Genomic DNA, 18,271 nt, shown 5'->3' with positions numbered 1-18,271 from the left:
TCATTCAATCGACAGACATACAATTTATGACGTGTTTGTTTAGTGGTTGTTATATAAAAATTAAACAAAAACTTAGGACAAGTTAATGATTTATAGAGACCTGATGAATAATTGTACCACAAAGTCTGACTGGTTGTCATTTCATGTTGTTCAGAACCTGTCAGCTAATTTATCTTTACTTATGCACGGAGATAATTTATTCCCAAATTTGCAATTTATTTATTTGCCAAAAAGCCTGTCCACGTCGTTATCGTCAATAAGTGTCTTCAACAAAACACGCATATTTTTTAAACTTGTCATACAATTTAAAATTATGTACCACAACATCGTTAACATTATAATTTGAAGTACATTTCGTTGTCGTTGTCACGTAGACATACAGCAAAACTTACTTATAAACGAATCAGAAAAGTCAGTAAGGACTGGAACCAAGAGCATGCCTCATTAAAAATGAAACCCAAATTCCTGTTTTTTGCTACATTCGTGTTCTCCTTCTACTTTATAGGTAAATTATCAAACAAATCGATACAACTTACATTTTTAGCTTATTTTTAAGTACATGCGGGGCTAAAGTTCAAATTGTCCTTAAATATTTTACAGATGGAACACAAGCTTCGATCAGAATCAAACGATCCATCAACTGGAACGGGAATAATTGGGCCATGAAATGCGACTTTAATGGTAATAACTTATCCAATGTGAAAATATCAAGCGATAAATGCGGTGGAAAATGCGCTGAAACAACCGGATGCACTCACTTTACATGGACAAACTACAACGGGGGGACTTGTTGGATGAAATCCGGTAATGTTTCTCCAAACGACGCGTTTGAGACTTCAGACTCTTCCATGGTTTGTGGCTACATGCAAAATCCTGTAAATGGGGATGTTATTGGGACAAAATATTCCGGAGTTTTGGCAACTCGTCACGCAGCCACAAAAGTAGGGGCGTGCCAACTTCCCGAAGCTGATTATGCTTCTGGAATTCATCCCGTAGCTCTGGGCGACATATCCTCCCTTGGAAATCTAAAATTTAAACCAGGACTCTGCGGTCATATCCTAAGAGTAGACTGTGGCCATGGTTCGGTTGATATTGTGGTCAACAATGCTAATCTCGGCGGTGGTTTGGATCTCTATTCGTCTTCATGGGACTTGGCAACAGGTCACAAACCACCGGGTCAAGACTGGTGCTCAGTTCAGGCCACGACTCGTAACCTATTTTCAAACTCTGGTCCGAGATGCTATTACAACCCAAGTTCTGAAATGAACAATGATTACTATCATCAACTTGGTTTGTTTAATGTGGGTGGGAAAGTGGTTGATTCTGCTAATTTGGGGGGTCATCAAGGCTCCTGGAATTCGATCACGGGTTATTTTTCCTTTGATGGGGGACCTGTTGGTCGAGATGCTACCGTCACGTTTAAATATACCGATGGGAGTTCGTTCGCTGTATTGTTAAATGATTGTAAGAAAGTGATGGCAATGCACACGTGGAGTTAAGTACAGGTTGTAAATATTTTGATATGAATGCGGTTAAATAAGTAATTCCTTGTCTGGTTATACATATTTACACTATGCATTACATTTGTATATATTTTTCGCAATAAAATATTGACAATCCTTATAACCTTGATGATACATACATAACTTCTTAGGTCCGCACAATAAAACTCTTATTTGCCACATATCAATTTGTATATACACATGCCTTCGCGATCGTGAAGAAACGAAATCTTTGCCACTTTATTAGTTACACTTTACTGTGATTTGTCCAGTATTAAGCCGATCTGGCCTTGGTCGGATTTTCCCATGTATTACAACACAGTTTAATTTGCTTTTCGCAAATCTTACATATTTAGTTATCTATTTTGTCTGACTGCATACGTGTTGCGTCAAATGCCAGTAATTATATGCTAAGAAACAAGTCGGTATACAGGATCCAGGTAAATAAATACAAAATTACCGACACGTTGTTGAAATAAATAAAAATGCAGTCTGCATATAGTGTAAAAATTACAAACACGGTGTATTCAAATACCAGAATTTATTATCGGTCGGGAACAAGTGCATGTGAAAATTTCATAATGTTACATGTTCACTAAAGTGCGAAATATACACAAAAATATTTGTTTTCGTGCATATTTTGTCCATTGTATAATCAGTCTGTAATCAAGTGATCCTAATCATTGTCTTCAAAGTACTCCTTGCCAACCGTGTGAAAAGGTTAAAAACTAGTTTCGTACACAAGCCAAAGACATATCTGAATATATTCTCAGTTGATTCACGACTAAAATAATTTAACATCGTCGTCACCATTTCAAAATGGAAACTAAAAACACACTTCTGGACAATGCCGAATATTTTCTTGAAGATCATAATGTAACGACAGAGGATGGATACATTTTAACCCTGCAAAGATTCCTTAAACGAGATGCGCCTGAAAAAGGAACGGATAGACAAGATCTTATCCTACCAAAAAAGAAACCGGCCGTGTTATTGGTTCCTGGGCTTTTCTGTATAGGTAAAAATTGGATCATTGCCGAAATTAATTTGCGTAAGTCAAGTATTAATCTTTCATAGATATTTATGTTCGAGATCGAGAATCTTGAGTCTTAAATGTTTACATTTAAGACTTATGTATGTATTATAGCAAAGCTGCTTATCGAGCAAGGCTTTGATTGTTGGCTTCCTAGCCCGCGAGGAACACTCCCATCAAGAAAACATACTTCATTGGCATCAAGTTCTAAGAAATATTGGGATTTTTCGTACGTAACTCTAACAAAAAGCATTTAGAGAAGTACAATACCTACATATGTATATGATTTACCAAATATCTAGATTCCATGAAGTGGCGATATACGATCTGTCAGCCATAATAAACTACATTATTGACACCACGGGGAATATCACGCTTTCATATATTGGGTAATATTTTTTTACATGAGATAAATTGCACTGTTTATCCATTATTATTAATCGCAAAAAATTCTGAAAGGTTATCTGATAGGTAAACTAAATTTTGTAATTAAATTTTGTAATTTGGTTTTATTTTGCAACAGTTTCTCTTATGTTGCCAATGACGAAATTATTTAAGTAATATATAGCCAAATAACTTCTCAGAAAAATTATCGGACTTTCGCGACTAATAATAATTGACGAACAGTAGTTGTATGTGTATAATGCATTTTGTCGTTTTTTTAGTCATTCTATGGGATGTACTATTTTCCTTACACTGTTATCCTGTCGCCCAGAGTACTGCTCCAAGATAAGCGTGTGCATATTTTTAGCCCCAGCCTGTTACGGTAGGCACGTTCGTTCCATTGTCACCAAAGCATCTATCCCAATTCTAAACTGTTTGGTGAGATACATATTTACATGCCTAAGTCATTTTACCATTTGCCTTTTGTTACATAGTATGTAACATTTAATTCGGTTAATTTTGCAGGCATCTAGTAAATTCCTACGGAAACGACCAATACTAAACTGGACTGCATCGAACTATGTGCGATACACGGTGCCCATGTCCAAACGGGATATTGTGGCAGGATGGCTGCTTCGCATTTCTGCGAGAGTAGCTAGTGTAACCAGCAGTAAAGGAATTGACAAGGTTGTTCGATATCTATGTCATAATTATGCAAAAACTGGTATCGTACATATTTCATTATGTTTATACCTTATAGGAAATATATCGGAGAATGGCATACGAGATTCCTAATACTACGTCTTTGAAACTCGTTTGCCACGGTTTCCAGTGCATTGTCGCAGATAAGTTTCAAAATTATGATTACGGCAGATCTCAGAATCAAAAGATTTATGGTCAACTTAACCCACCACTTTATGAGCTTGGAAATATTTCTACCCCAATTGCGATTTTTTCGTCAAAAGGGGACCACTTGTGCAGTACTCAAGTAATTTAAATTGTAAACAGTTGCAGAAATACCACACTTACATACAAATAATTTTGATTATTCTAGGACATTGCCAGACTGTCGGAAGAACTTCCAAATTTAATTTCCCACAACTGCATTGAGGATAAAAAATTTTCACATGGTGATTTCATTTTTGGAAAGAATGCCCAAGCATCTGTCTTTGAAAATATTATCCAAATTCTTACAGAATATATATAGGAAATAAATGATATGTCAAAGATGTGCACTGAAAATTGATTTTAATGTTCATACTATACTGTACGATTGAAATGGGTGCATGCAACTCAAGCATTTATGTATGTCCCTCACTTTAGCATTTATTGTTGCTATAAAATCAAAATAATGACTTTAATTAACAAGGCTACGGGCTTCCTGAAGCCAAAATATTAGTAACAAGAAGGCAGTGACCATCACCTTCCATAAGAATTGTCTCATTAAGGACAAGTTTTTATATTTCATATCGTACTCAATCGTGTGAAAAATGCAAAATTCCATTACTGTCTTATGACTTGCCCTGGATTCTCCAATAATGCGACGACGAATCCACGTCCACCCTCCATCCATTAGTTATTTGTCTACTTTGCCGAACGGGTATACACCGTGCTCCACTTAATTGTTTTTTCCCTTCCATGCTATGTAACAACTCTTCCAATTAAATAATTGAAGGAAGGTGTACTAGTAAATACATAAAAAACAGCAAGTTTTGCAGAAAAGCTAGCTTAGTTTCTTCAAATACAATTTACATTTCACAAGTGACGGGTTTTTAGCTAAATTTTTCACTTGAATTTTTTTTGTAAAAAATATTCGAGTATATAATAATTATTGAATATATACCACCTGAATACTGAAAGCCGTGGAAAATTAGAGTTTAATTAACCAACTCATAGTTCCGATATGGAGCGAAATGAAAAGAAGAAAAATAAAACGGACAAGACAAAAAATTTTGTGGAGGACCACGGATATTTTTTTGAAAGGCACGAAGTAACAACGGAGGACGGATACATTTTACAAGTTCAGCGACTCTTGAAACGAGATAACTCCTCTCCAATCGATGCATCTGACAACGGCAAAGGCCTCGAAATAACCGACACCCTTGAACAACCACAACCACGACGACCCGCAGTACTACTTGTGCATGGATTACTGTGTCGAGGAGAAAGTTGGTGTGCAACTGAAAACAGCTTACGTAAGTTACATACGCTATGCTTATAAGACGTTCTCGAAAAATCTATTTGCATATTTAATATTTTATGAGATTTGTTCAGCCAACATACTCTTGGAGAAAGGATACGATTGTTGGCTACCAAGCTTGAGAGGAACATCAGGATCTAGGAAACATGTTGAACTTGCGTCAAATTCTAAGAAATATTGGGATTTCTCGTAATTGAAGTTAAAATAATTTACGAATATGCATATCATCCAGATTCGATTTAATTGGTATTTCTTATATAGATTCCATGAAATGGGAGTTTTTGATATGCCAGCAATCACCGATTACGTTCTGAATATTACAGGGAATACTAATCTCTCTTACATTGGGTGAGATGCTCGTTGAGATTCAATGGTTATTGGCCATATATTCATAATTATGCGTCAAATCTGTCTGTAGGCATTCAATGGGATGCAGCGTTTTCTGCATTTTCTTATCCATGCACCCAGAATATTGCTCGAAAATCAATGTATGCGTTGCACTGGCTCCGTCTTTTTATGGGAAATATATTCGTAGCTTACTTCTCAAATCTACATTTCCAGTCGGAAATTATCTGGTGACAAATATTGGAAACATAAATATGTTTTTACAAAATAAGTAAAATAAAGTATTGACTGATTTCCCTTTTAGGGAAGAAGTAAATATTTTCGGGAGCGTCCAATTTGTAAATGGACAGCATACCAGTGTTTGAGATATCTTGTTCCAAAATCGAAAAAGGACCGTGTTGCAGGTTGGTTGATTCGAATTTCAGGAGAAATTATGGATATAAATGGTGGTAAAGGAATTGAAAAGGTGCACTAAAAATACATAAAGCTTCGTAAAGTTTTCAAATATTATACCTACACAATTTTTATATAGAAAACGTATCGTACACTCTCGACAGAGTTACCAAACTCAACCTCCATGAAACTTTATTGTCACGGAGTACAATGTTTTTGGACAGATAAATTTCGAATGTACGATTACGGCAAATCTAAGAATGAAAAGATTTACGGTCAGTCGAAACCTCCTGAATATCAACGTGGAAATATTTTAGCTCCTGTTGCTACCTTCTCGTCGACTGGGGATCATTTATGCCCACCTCCCGTAATTTAAACGATATATTTATCCATGCCAGTTGAAATCGAATTGAATCAATGACCTACATAAGATTGTGGATATTTGAATTATTTCAGGACGTTAAACGCCTGTCAGATGAACTTCCAAACCTTATTGGGTACAATTGCATAGAAGATGAAAAATTTTCACATGTTGATTTCGTTGCTGGAAAAAATGCTCCTGTTCTCCTTTATGACAGTATCATCAAAACTATTGCAGAATACACATCCAAATAATTATGCAATAGTTATAATCAAGCTGTTTATGTGAAGCTTTGTAACACTCCTAACTGGCAACTCTAATAAAGGTTACCTTTTTTACAAAAATCTTAAAGCAGAAAACATACCTAGCCCAGATTACCTTGTCCTTAAAAAAATGCGGCTGAAACTTCTGTTTTATTTTAATTGCATACATCTTAATTGTAACTCTGCAAATGTATGTATATAGAAATGAAATATTGTCGTTTCATGTACATATGTACTTGCTAGACAATGTAATAATTGATCAACCAATATTCTAGCATAGATTAGATGACGACGTATGTATGTACATAAATACACTACAGACAGTTTAAATGCAAATATCTAGTTAAATAAATGCATACATATAAGCGCATGCATAAGTAATGTTCACATGTTATCCAATCTCATCTTCTCACCACTTAAAAATCATGTTGGAAAGTCATCACCTTATGTACGTTCTTTCGAAAATGGACCCCAAAAGTATATTTATTTATTTGGGTTAAATGTGTGTATAAATTTTAGAATTCGGTTTTGTCGGTTACAATTTCATGTTCAATTTTTCATTGCCTTCCCACAGATTGAATATAATCTAAAGCATTAATTCAGCCGACCATACGTATAAAGTGTACCAGTAAAATAAATCTGCCTTCGCATAATATGCATCGAATTTTCTGTGAATTTAAGTGTCTTGTTTTTCTTCACCCTGATCTTGTCTACCTTCAGTTTTTCGCATTTCTTACGTCCATCTTCTGCCCCGTGCTGTAGCCTGACCTTGCAAACAGCACAACCCCAACCTTCAAAGCGTGGGCTATTGTTTGCTTAAAAATACTCAATCGTTCCGAACTTGAATTGCATTGTGTAATGACTCATCGCTTTCACCACAAAGAAGATTTTATGCAGAAACTTGTTTCTTTCACCCTTCCCCCATTTGTTTTTCAACAGGTTATCCTTTCTTCATTGTCTTCCTATTTCCCCTTTGTCCAAGTCCAAGCTCGCAATAATCATGGATTACTCGAGTAGTTACATACGTATGTACGTTTAAAGTGGACGACAAACATTTGACATTAACTGTTTACACAGTGTCAAAGCATTAGTATTCATGGCACGATCAAAATCATCACTCAATACGGTATGAATTCGGTCCCGATTAGAATTGTATTGGGTACAAGAAGTTTAAGTCTAAAAAAGAATAATTTTACCGATTTGGTGAAGTGGTCAGCTAATACTTATCCCGATTTCATCCATGTTTGATTTACCGAAACATTTGATGCATTGGAGGAACAGTCGTCGTAGATATCTGTTCAGTAGCTCTTTTACTCCAAATCACTTTGATCACAAAAACTCATCTATCCAAATTATTACGCGTATCTCACCCCAAAAATATTAAATATTTCCACCCAAATCAATGGAGGACCTACCACTCCTACCCGAGGAGACTTCATATTTAGCCAACATTCTCACCATATTGGGTGGCGGCTTACTCGTCATTGTATCCGTGGTCGGAAACGGTCTCGTAATTTTCGTCTTCGCGATAGACTCGAATTTTCGAACACTGTCCAACTTTTACTTGGCTTCTTTGGCCTGCACGGATTTCCTGATCGGTCTTTTGGTCATCCCGTTTGGATTAATTTACCAGTACAATCAAACCTGGATTTATGGGGTCAACTACTGTCAAGTATGGCTCACGCTCAGCTACGGTCTAAGTTGCGTCAGTTCATCGCATCTCGTATTCGTGGCGATTGACAGATATCGAATAATGTTTCATGGAACGAACTATCTCCAACAAAGGAAATTAAGCAACATGTTGGAATCTGTCGGTTTCGTTTGGGTCATTGGATTTTGGACGGCCAGCCCCATAATTGCGGATTGGAGTCATGTCGCTGTGGACCCTGAAGTAATTAATCATTGTATGCCGAAGAAAACTCCAAGCTGGGTTTTGTTGATTAACATGATGGTATTCGTCATTCCTGCTTTTCTCATGATGAGATTGTACACCGTTGTGTATCTACAACTTCGGAAAAGATTGAGGAAGAAAGCTACCCAAAGTCCAGTCACCTCCAACCCATTGGCTCCATCCACGTCCAATTCCAATGCTCGAAATGAGGGAGTCGAAACGAAGCTTATCCTACCGAAATTGACTGTTGGCGCAACTAAGAATACTTCTCGAAATATCAGAAATATCGGAGAAGAGGTGAGGAAAAGGAAAATGCAAATTTGTTTACAGAAGGAAAAAAAGGCTGCGTTGACTTTAGGGTTGTTGATAGGATTGTTTTTAATCTGTTGGTCTCCATACTTAATCCTCACGACTATTCAAGCATTTTCACCAGATACCAAAATACCAAAGATTTTTAACACCACGAGCGCATTGTTTGGATGGATTAATTCTTGTGGGAATTGTTTTGTGTATGTTTATGTCAATAAAGATTTTAGGAAGTCTTTGAGTAAAATGTTTAAATGTTTGTGGAAGTAAATTTAGTATAAGTATTTAGGATTAGTATTAGATTATTTTAAATTATGATAAATTATTGTAAATAATAATTAAATACTGTATTTAATTCCTGGATATGTACTGTTAATTGTTGTTTTATGCGCATGATTAAACTTTTAACAAATATTGTAGAGTAATTTCACCTTGTATATGAGCATGGCATTAAATAAAAGCTAACGATAAGACTGAGGAGGGGAGTTTGTTTGCTATCAACTCAAGGATCTCGATGCCCTTTAGATATGTTATAGTGTCGCATGAATGAACAAGAATCCCTAAATAGTTTGATGCCATGGTCACATTAGCGCTCGCCAAACCCACTCAAATGTGCCCAAAAACGGAGAAAGTAGCACTTTCACTCATTCAAATCTACGCCAAAAATCCAATTTTACTCGGATTTTGAAATTCTGTGTACCATTATACTCCCAGATAGTTGTTTTCATCCAATTCCAAACCAAACTTTTTTTATGATTATTTCAGGCATAATTAGCGTTGTTTATTACTACAACAATGTTCATTAAGAATTTTAAATTTTTAAATACTACAAATTTCAAATAGTTGAGTTGGATATAAGAAAACAACTATCTGGGAGTAGGTATAATGACACACGGAATTTCAAAATCCCAATAAACTTTTTTGATGATTAATTCGCAGGCATAATTTGTTTTGTTGATTACTACAACAATGCTCATTCAGAATTTTAAATTTTAAAAATACTAAGAAATTCAAAAAGTTGAGTTTGATATTGGAAATAAGAAAGCAACTATCTGGGAGTATAATGGTGAAAGAAATTTGAAAATCGGAGTAAAATTGGATTTTTGAGGTGGATTTGAGTGAGTGAAAGCTGGAGTGAAAGCGATTTTTGGGCACCTTTGAGTGGGTGTGGCGGGCGCAAATGTGGCCATGGAATCAAACCACTTCAGGGTTGTTGTACATTCATGGGACACTACAACATATCCAAAGTGCATCGAGATCCGGGAGTTGATAGTACACAACCTCCCCTCCTTAGTGAAATCTCTCCATAGTTAATTTTTCTATACTTATTTTTTCCAACTCGCCAATTTCTTTATAAATTTATGTAGGTTAGGTTATGTTTCCCTTCTTCACACGTGTCACGTTCCCTTGATGCAACTCATATTTATCTGCTTGCATAATTATGTATGTGTGTACGTACAACTTATCAAACCAAACTCATTCCAAAATACAATGGACAATATTGTACAACCGTCCCATATAATTGTTCCACATTTATCGATTATACAATTTTACACCTGTGTTGAACCTTACACCTGTATAAAAGTTGTACGTAACTGATTGATGACACTGGGAAATTATGAAGCCCTAAACTCAAATGTTATTTGATAACAAAAGTCAATGTAAAACGATACCTATGTAAACTATGTTTGGCTTACTTTAAAATGTACATTCCACTGGATATTTTACAAGTATTGCGTAATGCATCTCCATAAGTAGGCTCATGCACGATTTGCTTACCCAAAGTAAATATGTATGTTACCAGTCACTCAAGAGAAGATTAATCCGTCAGACCCGAATTTGATAACGTATTTAATTGTGATCAATCACGTCATGAACTAATTTTAACTCCATGTTCTCGATAGTCTCAGGGGTACATAAAAAGGAAAATTTCTCCCACTTATACCAATCCTCGCTTATTTTCTGTACGACTGCTCAGTCCGGGTGAAATTCAATCAGAATGTCTTTCTCAAAAGCCATCATCATCCTTTCGGCATGCATTGTCGTCTGTCTTTCAGGAACGGTCCCAATCAACGATGGAAAGTACATCCTTGAGACGAGAGTTACCTTAGCCGGCGTTTTGTCGGTAAAAATTACAGCCGAAACGACGGGTTGGGTCGGATGGGGAATATCTCCAAATGGCTCGATGATCTTTTCTGACTTGATTATTGGGGGGTACGACCTGTCCAAAGGGGCTTACATAGGGGTAAATACATAACAATATTTACGAGTAATTGAAGGATTTAATGCTAACTACTCCATTTATTTTAGGATCGGTACGCAGTTCTACCAGGTCTCAGATTTCCTGAATTAGATGCCCAGCAAGATGCTACTCTCGTCTCTGCATCTGAAAATGGGACTCACACCGTGTTGGAGTTTACGAGGCTTGTAGATACTGGTGACAGGGTCGGGGATTACGTCGTGGAGAATCGAATGCAATTTATCGTCTGGGCCATGGGTGCGACGGATGATATTGTGTATCACGGACCAGATAGTCGTGGGGCTATCGAGCTTAATCTTATGGACGGTTAAGTAATTAGGAATCAAATGTAAAACTAAATAGAAAGAATAAAAAGGTCTCCGAAATTATTCGACACGTACGCAATGCATATTACCACTGGTAATTTGCCAACGTACATATACATCTCATGATCAATCTTATTGTAGTCATTCTATGCAACAAAGTTTATCTGAATTCAACTCTAACATCATCCTCTTTCACCGATGCACACTTTGGATTCCTTGTAATTATTTGTCTAATCATGTTTCATATTTATGTATTACTTTCACTCGTAATCCATGCCTTCCTGTTTATGAATTTAGCCAATGCTCCTCAAGGGAAATGTAATTGACGCCGAATTGCAAAAAATTTTATCAGGGATTTTGAGATCAATGAACAATCGCATACAGAATCCCTCCTAAAGCATTATTTTATTTATATACACGCACGCTACATACATACATACATACACAAAAAAAAGTGAGTTTAACCCTTTTATCGTCATATCCTTTTTTCCATCATCTCTCACAAAGCCCGTAACATAATAAAACTTGAGTGGGATGCACAACACACATATTTTCCTCTTTTATGTACTTGTGACATACTAATTAATCAATACATACACAAATAAATATTGCAAACTATATTTGTTTATTTTAAATAATTGGCTATGGTATTTTCTCTTTTTCAATACAAGTAATCCATGAACCAAAAATGGTTCCAAATAATTCACTCTAATATCACGTTTAATTCAAGTGTGGGCGACCCTTTTTGAACTTTACTTAAAATAAATTGTATCCATTACATTTAAATCATTGGCATGACATACGTAATGGAAGTGAAAGTCAAATCTTCCACTTAGATACTCTTAAGTCACTGTCAGATATAAAGTACAAAAATTGTGTTCAAGAAATTAACCTGCCGATTGAAATAGCCTTAAACAACATATAAATACTGAAATAATAGATAATGAACACATGGAAAACATGAATTACGAAATAGGAGATATTGTTTCGTCCAATTTCCCGATGGAAAATGATACTGATCTTACAACTCTCCTGGAGGATAAGAATGGTAAAGTGAAATACGATTTTATTTAAATATTTAAACTTTTAGTTTAGGGTTTAAGCCTTATACCCTATACGCATACAATTTGCACATGCAACGTACGTATGTACATAAATACCTATGTACAATGAATCAAATTGCTAAAAGTCTAACTTTTGCATTTATTTCCAGTTTGTGAAATGTTCAATGACTTTCTCGGAAGGCACGGATGCATTTCTCAACTGAAATTTGTCTGGGCTGTCAACGGTCTTTATGGTGTTGATGATGGAATTAGAATAAAACTTATGAAGCAAATAATATCCCAATTACTGCCAGGAACACAAGGAATTGAACAATCTATGCTAAAAAGATTACATGATGTACTAAATCAAACAAGCTTCAATTGTGGAACGGAATCGTGAGTTAAATACTTATTCATTCATTTACTCAAAGTCACTTGTCTGCAAGTTTTACTCAATACAATTTCGTAAATATTTCAATCAGAATCTACAGTCTCACCAATGTACTTGAGTCAGCCCGAGACCAAGTCTGGATTCACACCGAAACTGTCCTATTTCCTCAATTTCGTCAGGAAAATAACCCAATACTATGCGCCCTTTCTTACGCGGAGAGAAATTCTGGAGCATTTGATAACATTTGTGAAGGTCGTCCCTCGTCCACCTCCCTGGCATTCATGCAACAGATAATGATACAGAAGCAAAAGAATATGGAATTTGACAAGTTGGCCAGGGTAAAGTTATGCAACTCAACTCTTCTGTTCTCGATTGATACACTAAATTAATGTGCATGCTTTTCTTATTTTCTGTAGACAAACCCACACAATTTTGCTTACCTATTATTCCAAAAACTGGACCAGTCCCTGACGATTAAACAGCATGTCATTAATCAAATTCCTTCTGATGTCTTGGACGCAAAATATGCCCACATTACAAGAGTCAGGTCAAATTCGAGTGAAGATGAAGAAATGGATCGCATTTTGAGTAATTGATTGATTGACTGATTTATAGTATGATTTAAATCTTCAAGCTAAATTATTCTCCTCATTGTGTTATAAAGCCGACCATGTCGACAATGTGTTGGAAAATAGCCCAAGTCCTGTCCTCACTAGTGGCCCATTACTTCAAGATTCTTTGCCTTATTACCCAGAAAATCATTTACAACAACAGAATACTGGACGAAGGTCGACTGAAAATAATTATGCTCCATCTTCTTCAACATCACTTCGAGAATGGAATAAGGTGTGGCAAACGCTACTAAAATTTCCAATAATTTATGTATCACGTTATTTGATTATGGATAAATAATTTCTGTAATGTAGAGAATACATGGCTCAAAACGTTCTTTGGATTCTGCCATATCCGGAACGAGTATGGTTTCGTCATCCTCACATCAAAAATCCATAACCTCCTCTTCCAGAGCCAATCGGCATCCCAGCATGATAAGTTTAGACTCTGGTATATCTTCGCTCCAATCAAAGAAAACAATTTGGGATAAGCTTCGAGAATACAATGAAATTCATCAGGCAATCCAAGAAGGGGTGGAAGAGGGTGCCACGTTATCATCGTCATCATCACAATCGGATGGCATGGGAAATGGGTCATCGCGTAGTAGAACGTCTGAATTGGGAATTGCACCGCATAATCAACCAAGGGCTGATTTACACTCACAGAAAAGTCATAACCAGAGACAATTCAAGAAGAACAAGACTGATATTAACTCTGCTGATCAAGAGTTATCGTCTTTACATACCAAATACATTTCCACCATTGTGACTTATCAGTCAGAAAGTGGGACATCTAATGAATCCTTCCTCTTGAAGATTCCAACTAGCTCCACGATTAAGCTTGACCTGTTCAAAAAATATCTCCCAAGAAAAGTTGAGCATACCTTCAGATATTTTTTCAAATCAGAAATATCGTGTCCAGAAATGGGATGCGGAAATGAGGCTGGTAGTATTTTCGTGGTAAATGAAGAGATTACGGAGGATTATCAGGTAAACATATCTGTAATTGTACAATCACCGGGATTTGATAATATGCATCTGACTTTTGTAGGACATCCCCCTGCTAAATGGCAAAATCGTTGCAGTTGTTAAGACGGGATGATTTCTAAAAAATGTGGGAAGCTACATTATTGTAATCCAGACCAGCGAGTACCATATACTTAACACCATTACGAATTTTTTATACCTTGACTCAAACCGGATGATTCATTACGAGTTTGTATGTTCGTATCGCAAAAATAACTTTTCGAACGAAATACTAGCCTTGGAGATGCGCACATTTTTTACAAACTTGTGCTTTTGCGTTGCTAATGATGCGAACTTGCTGTGAATGTTATCCTAAGTGTTATCTTTCTTGAGCAATCAATAAATGAAGACTGATAAATACTTGTACTTGGATATTGAACGGATCAATACAAAATGATTGAAATCAGTTAAGTAGTATTTAGTCAATTTTGATAACACATTCTGAAATGAAAATTCAGTGACTGATTCTTCCAACCAAGTCACAAGTTATATCATATTTAAGACTATTATGCATTTTAATGACATTGTTAACAAATAGATATTTACTGGAAAATAAATTTTATATAATACTCATAAGTCGAAATTCTCACCTTTACTTACAACGTATTTCCATGCATTCCAAATTGCTTACCATCAATGACCCCCTCACTGAATGAACAAGAAATTATTAAATCACCAATGGATCAGAATTTTAAAAATAGATTATCTATTTTTCACATTAATTAGTGGCATTACCACGTATTAAATAATTGCCCCAATTAATTTTATGGATATTTCCCACCTCACCAATTTTCCGTTTATTTATTTACATAGTAAGCAAACACATATTGGTTTATCTACATTCCAATTTATTAGCCCGAACCAGGGCTTATGTAATTGTCATGTCCGTCTGTCCGTCTGTCTTTCGATAACTCTCGAACGAGTTGACCGATTGACTTGAAACTTTTACCATATGCATATTGGACAAAGTTAGGAAACGAGTTCGAAGATGGGCCAAATCGGTCAAGTGGTTGACCCGTGGGGGTCATCGGAGTGGGTGGGATCTTATGCACCAAAATCTCAAAATTGTCGTAGAAAGCTGAAATTTGGCACAGAGGTTGATAATGGCTCCTAATAGATAAAAATGACTTCAAATTGGAAAAATTTTCATCTTGAGTGACCCTAGGGGTTGACTCATACTGATTTTTCAAAATCGTCATATCGAGCTGAAATTTGGTGGAGAGGTTGCTTGTGGGTCCTAATGGAATAATATGACATGAAATTGGTAAAATTTTTATCTCGAGCGACCCTATGGGGTGACACCGATTTTTAGAAATTAACATAGAAAGCTGAAATTTGGACCAGAGATCCTTACTGCTTTCTCATGAAATAATATGAAGTTAAATATGAACAAAAATTAACCAGAGGGGCTATAGAGGCGACCCCCACAGGGAAGTTGTCAAGGATAAGGATAGTAAATATTTTTAGAATTTGGAGCCTAGTAGTACAAAAGATTGATGCTAGTTAATGCAAAAATTAGTGTAAAAGAATAGCACACAATTTTATAGAAAACTACAGACAAACATGGGTTTACTAATCCTGATTCGGGCTAAGCAAAGCTGTACTGATAGGTTTTATATAAGCAATCATCATGCGAAATGAAGTAAGTTATAAAGTTACATAAAATGTTCGGCGTTGTTGCCGAATACGATTAGCCCTTTTATCATCTTATCTGAGCATTCTGAACACTAAATTTCCCGTCCCCAATGGGAAGTCCGAGATTGAGTTATCCAACCGAGCGGATTTCCCTGGTAGATGATAAGCACTTCAAGGACAGAACTTCCCCGCTTTTCTGACATGGACTGTCCTCATCAGGTATAAAAGCTATCCAGAAATCTTGGAAAGTAACACAATCTTCTCCTCCATCCTTGCCAAACATACCAGCAACAAAAAAGCTTCATCCTGAAGTAACTCCTCGTCACTATAACCATAATAAATTCAAAAATGAAAATAATTCAAACATTTCCTGAGATACAATTTATGCATTTGAATGTCTCCCATCTAAATGCATGTTTACACATGTATGCTCGATAAATAGCTCCACAAATTTTCCGTCGCATTTCATAATATTCATTTCATGCTCCTAGATACACAGAGTGATTTACATACAAGCGTATGTAAATATGTACATTACGTGCATACATGCATATTGTTATAATCATCTCAATATCAGGCCTATGCTAAGTGCGTTTGACTTTGACCCCTGAACTATTGTATGTCCCTTTTGGCAATAAGAATGAGGAGCAACTTCATGGTGAAGCTTTAATTCTTTGTTGGTATGTTTGACAAGGATGGAGGAGAAGATTGTGTTAAAATTTGAGTGGGGTGTAGAGTGGAGTGTCACTCACGTTCTATGAATGCACATTCATAGAACGTGAGTTACATCCCCTACTTTACTTGACACCGACCATGAATTGGTCGGTGTCATAATGACGCCAGTTATATATTAGAATATATATATAATTGTATAATTTATACAGACAAGTTTTTATTTAGTATTCTGTGTTTGCAAGTTGATTTTCGGAAATTTAAAATTTGCTTGATATTAACTAACCAATAGCATACAAATATATATCATCGCAATATATCTATTGCGATGTTACGACTACCTACGCCTACGTATGTATCAAATGTCTCAAAATAACCAAAATAAGGCCCGGCACTCTCACCCATAAATATCTCAGCCGGCTTTATGTAATTCACATCATGGAACATTGAATATTTACCTTCTTTCCTCTACAAATAATAAATAAATAATTATCTAGTCAATAATTATTTATTTCTATTACATATACACACACTTTAATTAAACAATTAAATCATATCACAATGGCGTACGTTCTCTCCAGTGTGCAAAATACCACGACCGAACTCTGTTCCAGTCTTGTCCATCAAATCCATCATTTAAACGATTACCATTTCAAATGTTGTCTCATCAAGACGACGGCAACGGTTATAGGGGGAATTGGTGCCATAACTTTGATGGCGGCTCCTTTTACCAAGGGGGGAATCTCCATGTTGTCATGTGTTGCTGTCGGCAGTGCTGGGACACTTTTAGGCGTTGGGATCAACGTGGCGACGGATTTCGTCATAAGTAAACAAAGTTCCGTCTTCCTCTCGCAAGTCCAAGAGTACAGCAAGCTGTCGAATACATCAACCGGCGACACTACAGACTTGAAGCGAATCAAAGCCTTGTCATTTGCCGATCCAACCCTACTTCTCCAAATGGTAGGGATTGGAGGCCCCTTAAATGAATTGCGGATTCTATCCCACGCCGCCAAACTTGTCCAAGTCCACGCCCTCATGGTCAGAATGTTCTTGCTGAATATGAATCTCCTCATAAAGGTGGCTTATTACAAGACGGGGGGTCAATTTTACAAAGTTTTAAACTCGGCAACGTCACATACGGTGAATGAGACGCTGAAATGGGTCGCCGTGGGGGCAACAGTGGTCGTCGTCCTGGTTGATTTCTCCCTCATTTGTAAACAAATATTTAACATGTATTATGGTAATACTTGATTTTTAACAATAATATCTTCTGCATTAGTAAACGAGTGGCAGAGTGAAAGCACGGCCGTGTCATGTGGGGAGAAAATTGTTGAGGAGATCAAACAAGGGCCAGTTGGTCAGGTATGGGTTAGCAGGATTGTTTTTTAACTTTACTTTAAAGATTGCGTGTGCTAATTACAATTGCAATTTTTAGATTGTGCAACAAGAGCAGCAGATAATCCAAGATGCACAACCTGTCAATGAGGGAGAAGACTGAGAAGAGTCAAACTAATGATTTTGTGGGAAGAAAATGTCCAGTCCTTTGTAGTACTTTGATTACCTGATTTACCTGAAGTAGGAAAATTGACTTGTACTTGATGCGCATATTATGTAAGTCTGATGTTTCAATAAATTGTATCTGATGAAAAT

At 36.3% G+C, this 18,271-nt stretch overlaps 7 protein-coding genes across 7 annotated transcripts; all 7 read left to right on the top strand.

Annotated features, from left to right (window-relative positions):
• The first annotated feature begins 221 nt into the window (after window positions 1-221).
• LOC110847205 lies at window positions 222-1,662 on the top strand. Its single transcript, XM_022094093.2, has 2 exons — window positions 222-505; window positions 601-1,662. Exons 1-2 carry the CDS (start codon window positions 451-453, stop codon window positions 1,497-1,499), a joined length of 954 nt encoding a protein of 317 aa, XP_021949785.1. The 5' UTR covers window positions 222-450; the 3' UTR covers window positions 1,500-1,662.
• Window positions 1,663-2,115: 453 nt separating this feature from the next.
• LOC110847432 (lipase 3) lies at window positions 2,116-4,154 on the top strand. The gene is made up of 7 exons (XM_022094370.2): window positions 2,116-2,553; window positions 2,650-2,764; window positions 2,838-2,924; window positions 3,201-3,357; window positions 3,445-3,606; window positions 3,680-3,907; window positions 3,974-4,154. The coding sequence occupies exons 1-7, from the start codon at window positions 2,322-2,324 to the stop codon at window positions 4,124-4,126; spliced, it is 1,134 nt and encodes a 377-aa protein (XP_021950062.1). The 5' UTR covers window positions 2,116-2,321; the 3' UTR covers window positions 4,127-4,154.
• A 353-nt stretch (window positions 4,155-4,507) lies between these two features.
• Window positions 4,508-6,577, top strand: LOC110845502 (lipase 3). The gene is made up of 7 exons (XM_022091935.2): window positions 4,508-5,114; window positions 5,194-5,308; window positions 5,381-5,467; window positions 5,538-5,694; window positions 5,769-5,930; window positions 5,997-6,224; window positions 6,314-6,577. Exons 1-7 carry the CDS (start codon window positions 4,823-4,825, stop codon window positions 6,470-6,472), a joined length of 1,200 nt encoding a protein of 399 aa, XP_021947627.1. The 5' UTR covers window positions 4,508-4,822; the 3' UTR covers window positions 6,473-6,577.
• Window positions 6,578-7,883: 1,306 nt separating this feature from the next.
• LOC110845527 (octopamine receptor) lies at window positions 7,884-8,948 on the top strand. Its single transcript, XM_035848944.1, has one exon. The coding sequence runs from the start codon at window positions 7,884-7,886 to the stop codon at window positions 8,946-8,948; it is 1,065 nt and encodes a 354-aa protein (XP_035704837.1).
• A 1,648-nt stretch (window positions 8,949-10,596) lies between these two features.
• LOC110847468 (DBH-like monooxygenase protein 2 homolog) lies at window positions 10,597-11,306 on the top strand. Its single transcript, XM_022094418.2, has 2 exons — window positions 10,597-10,923; window positions 10,989-11,306. The coding sequence occupies exons 1-2, from the start codon at window positions 10,678-10,680 to the stop codon at window positions 11,247-11,249; spliced, it is 507 nt and encodes a 168-aa protein (XP_021950110.1). The 5' UTR covers window positions 10,597-10,677; the 3' UTR covers window positions 11,250-11,306.
• Window positions 11,307-11,645: 339 nt separating this feature from the next.
• Window positions 11,646-14,897, top strand: LOC110846633. Its single transcript, XM_022093447.2, has 7 exons — window positions 11,646-12,291; window positions 12,457-12,682; window positions 12,769-13,015; window positions 13,094-13,265; window positions 13,342-13,523; window positions 13,604-14,278; window positions 14,340-14,897. The coding sequence occupies exons 1-7, from the start codon at window positions 12,195-12,197 to the stop codon at window positions 14,388-14,390; spliced, it is 1,650 nt and encodes a 549-aa protein (XP_021949139.1). The 5' UTR covers window positions 11,646-12,194; the 3' UTR covers window positions 14,391-14,897.
• A 2,068-nt stretch (window positions 14,898-16,965) lies between these two features.
• LOC110847483 lies at window positions 16,966-18,270 on the top strand. The gene is made up of 3 exons (XM_022094434.2): window positions 16,966-17,834; window positions 17,901-17,983; window positions 18,057-18,270. The coding sequence occupies exons 1-3, from the start codon at window positions 17,183-17,185 to the stop codon at window positions 18,117-18,119; spliced, it is 798 nt and encodes a 265-aa protein (XP_021950126.1). The 5' UTR covers window positions 16,966-17,182; the 3' UTR covers window positions 18,120-18,270.
• The last annotated feature ends 1 nt before the right edge of the window (window position 18,271 follows it).

This window comes from Folsomia candida, unplaced genomic scaffold, assembly GCF_002217175.1.
Source record: "Folsomia candida strain VU population unplaced genomic scaffold, ASM221717v1 Fcan01_Sc003, whole genome shotgun sequence".
NCBI classification, from domain to species: Eukaryota; Metazoa; Arthropoda; class Collembola; order Entomobryomorpha; family Isotomidae; genus Folsomia; species Folsomia candida.
This window is presented reverse-complemented; position numbering and strand designations above follow the sequence as displayed.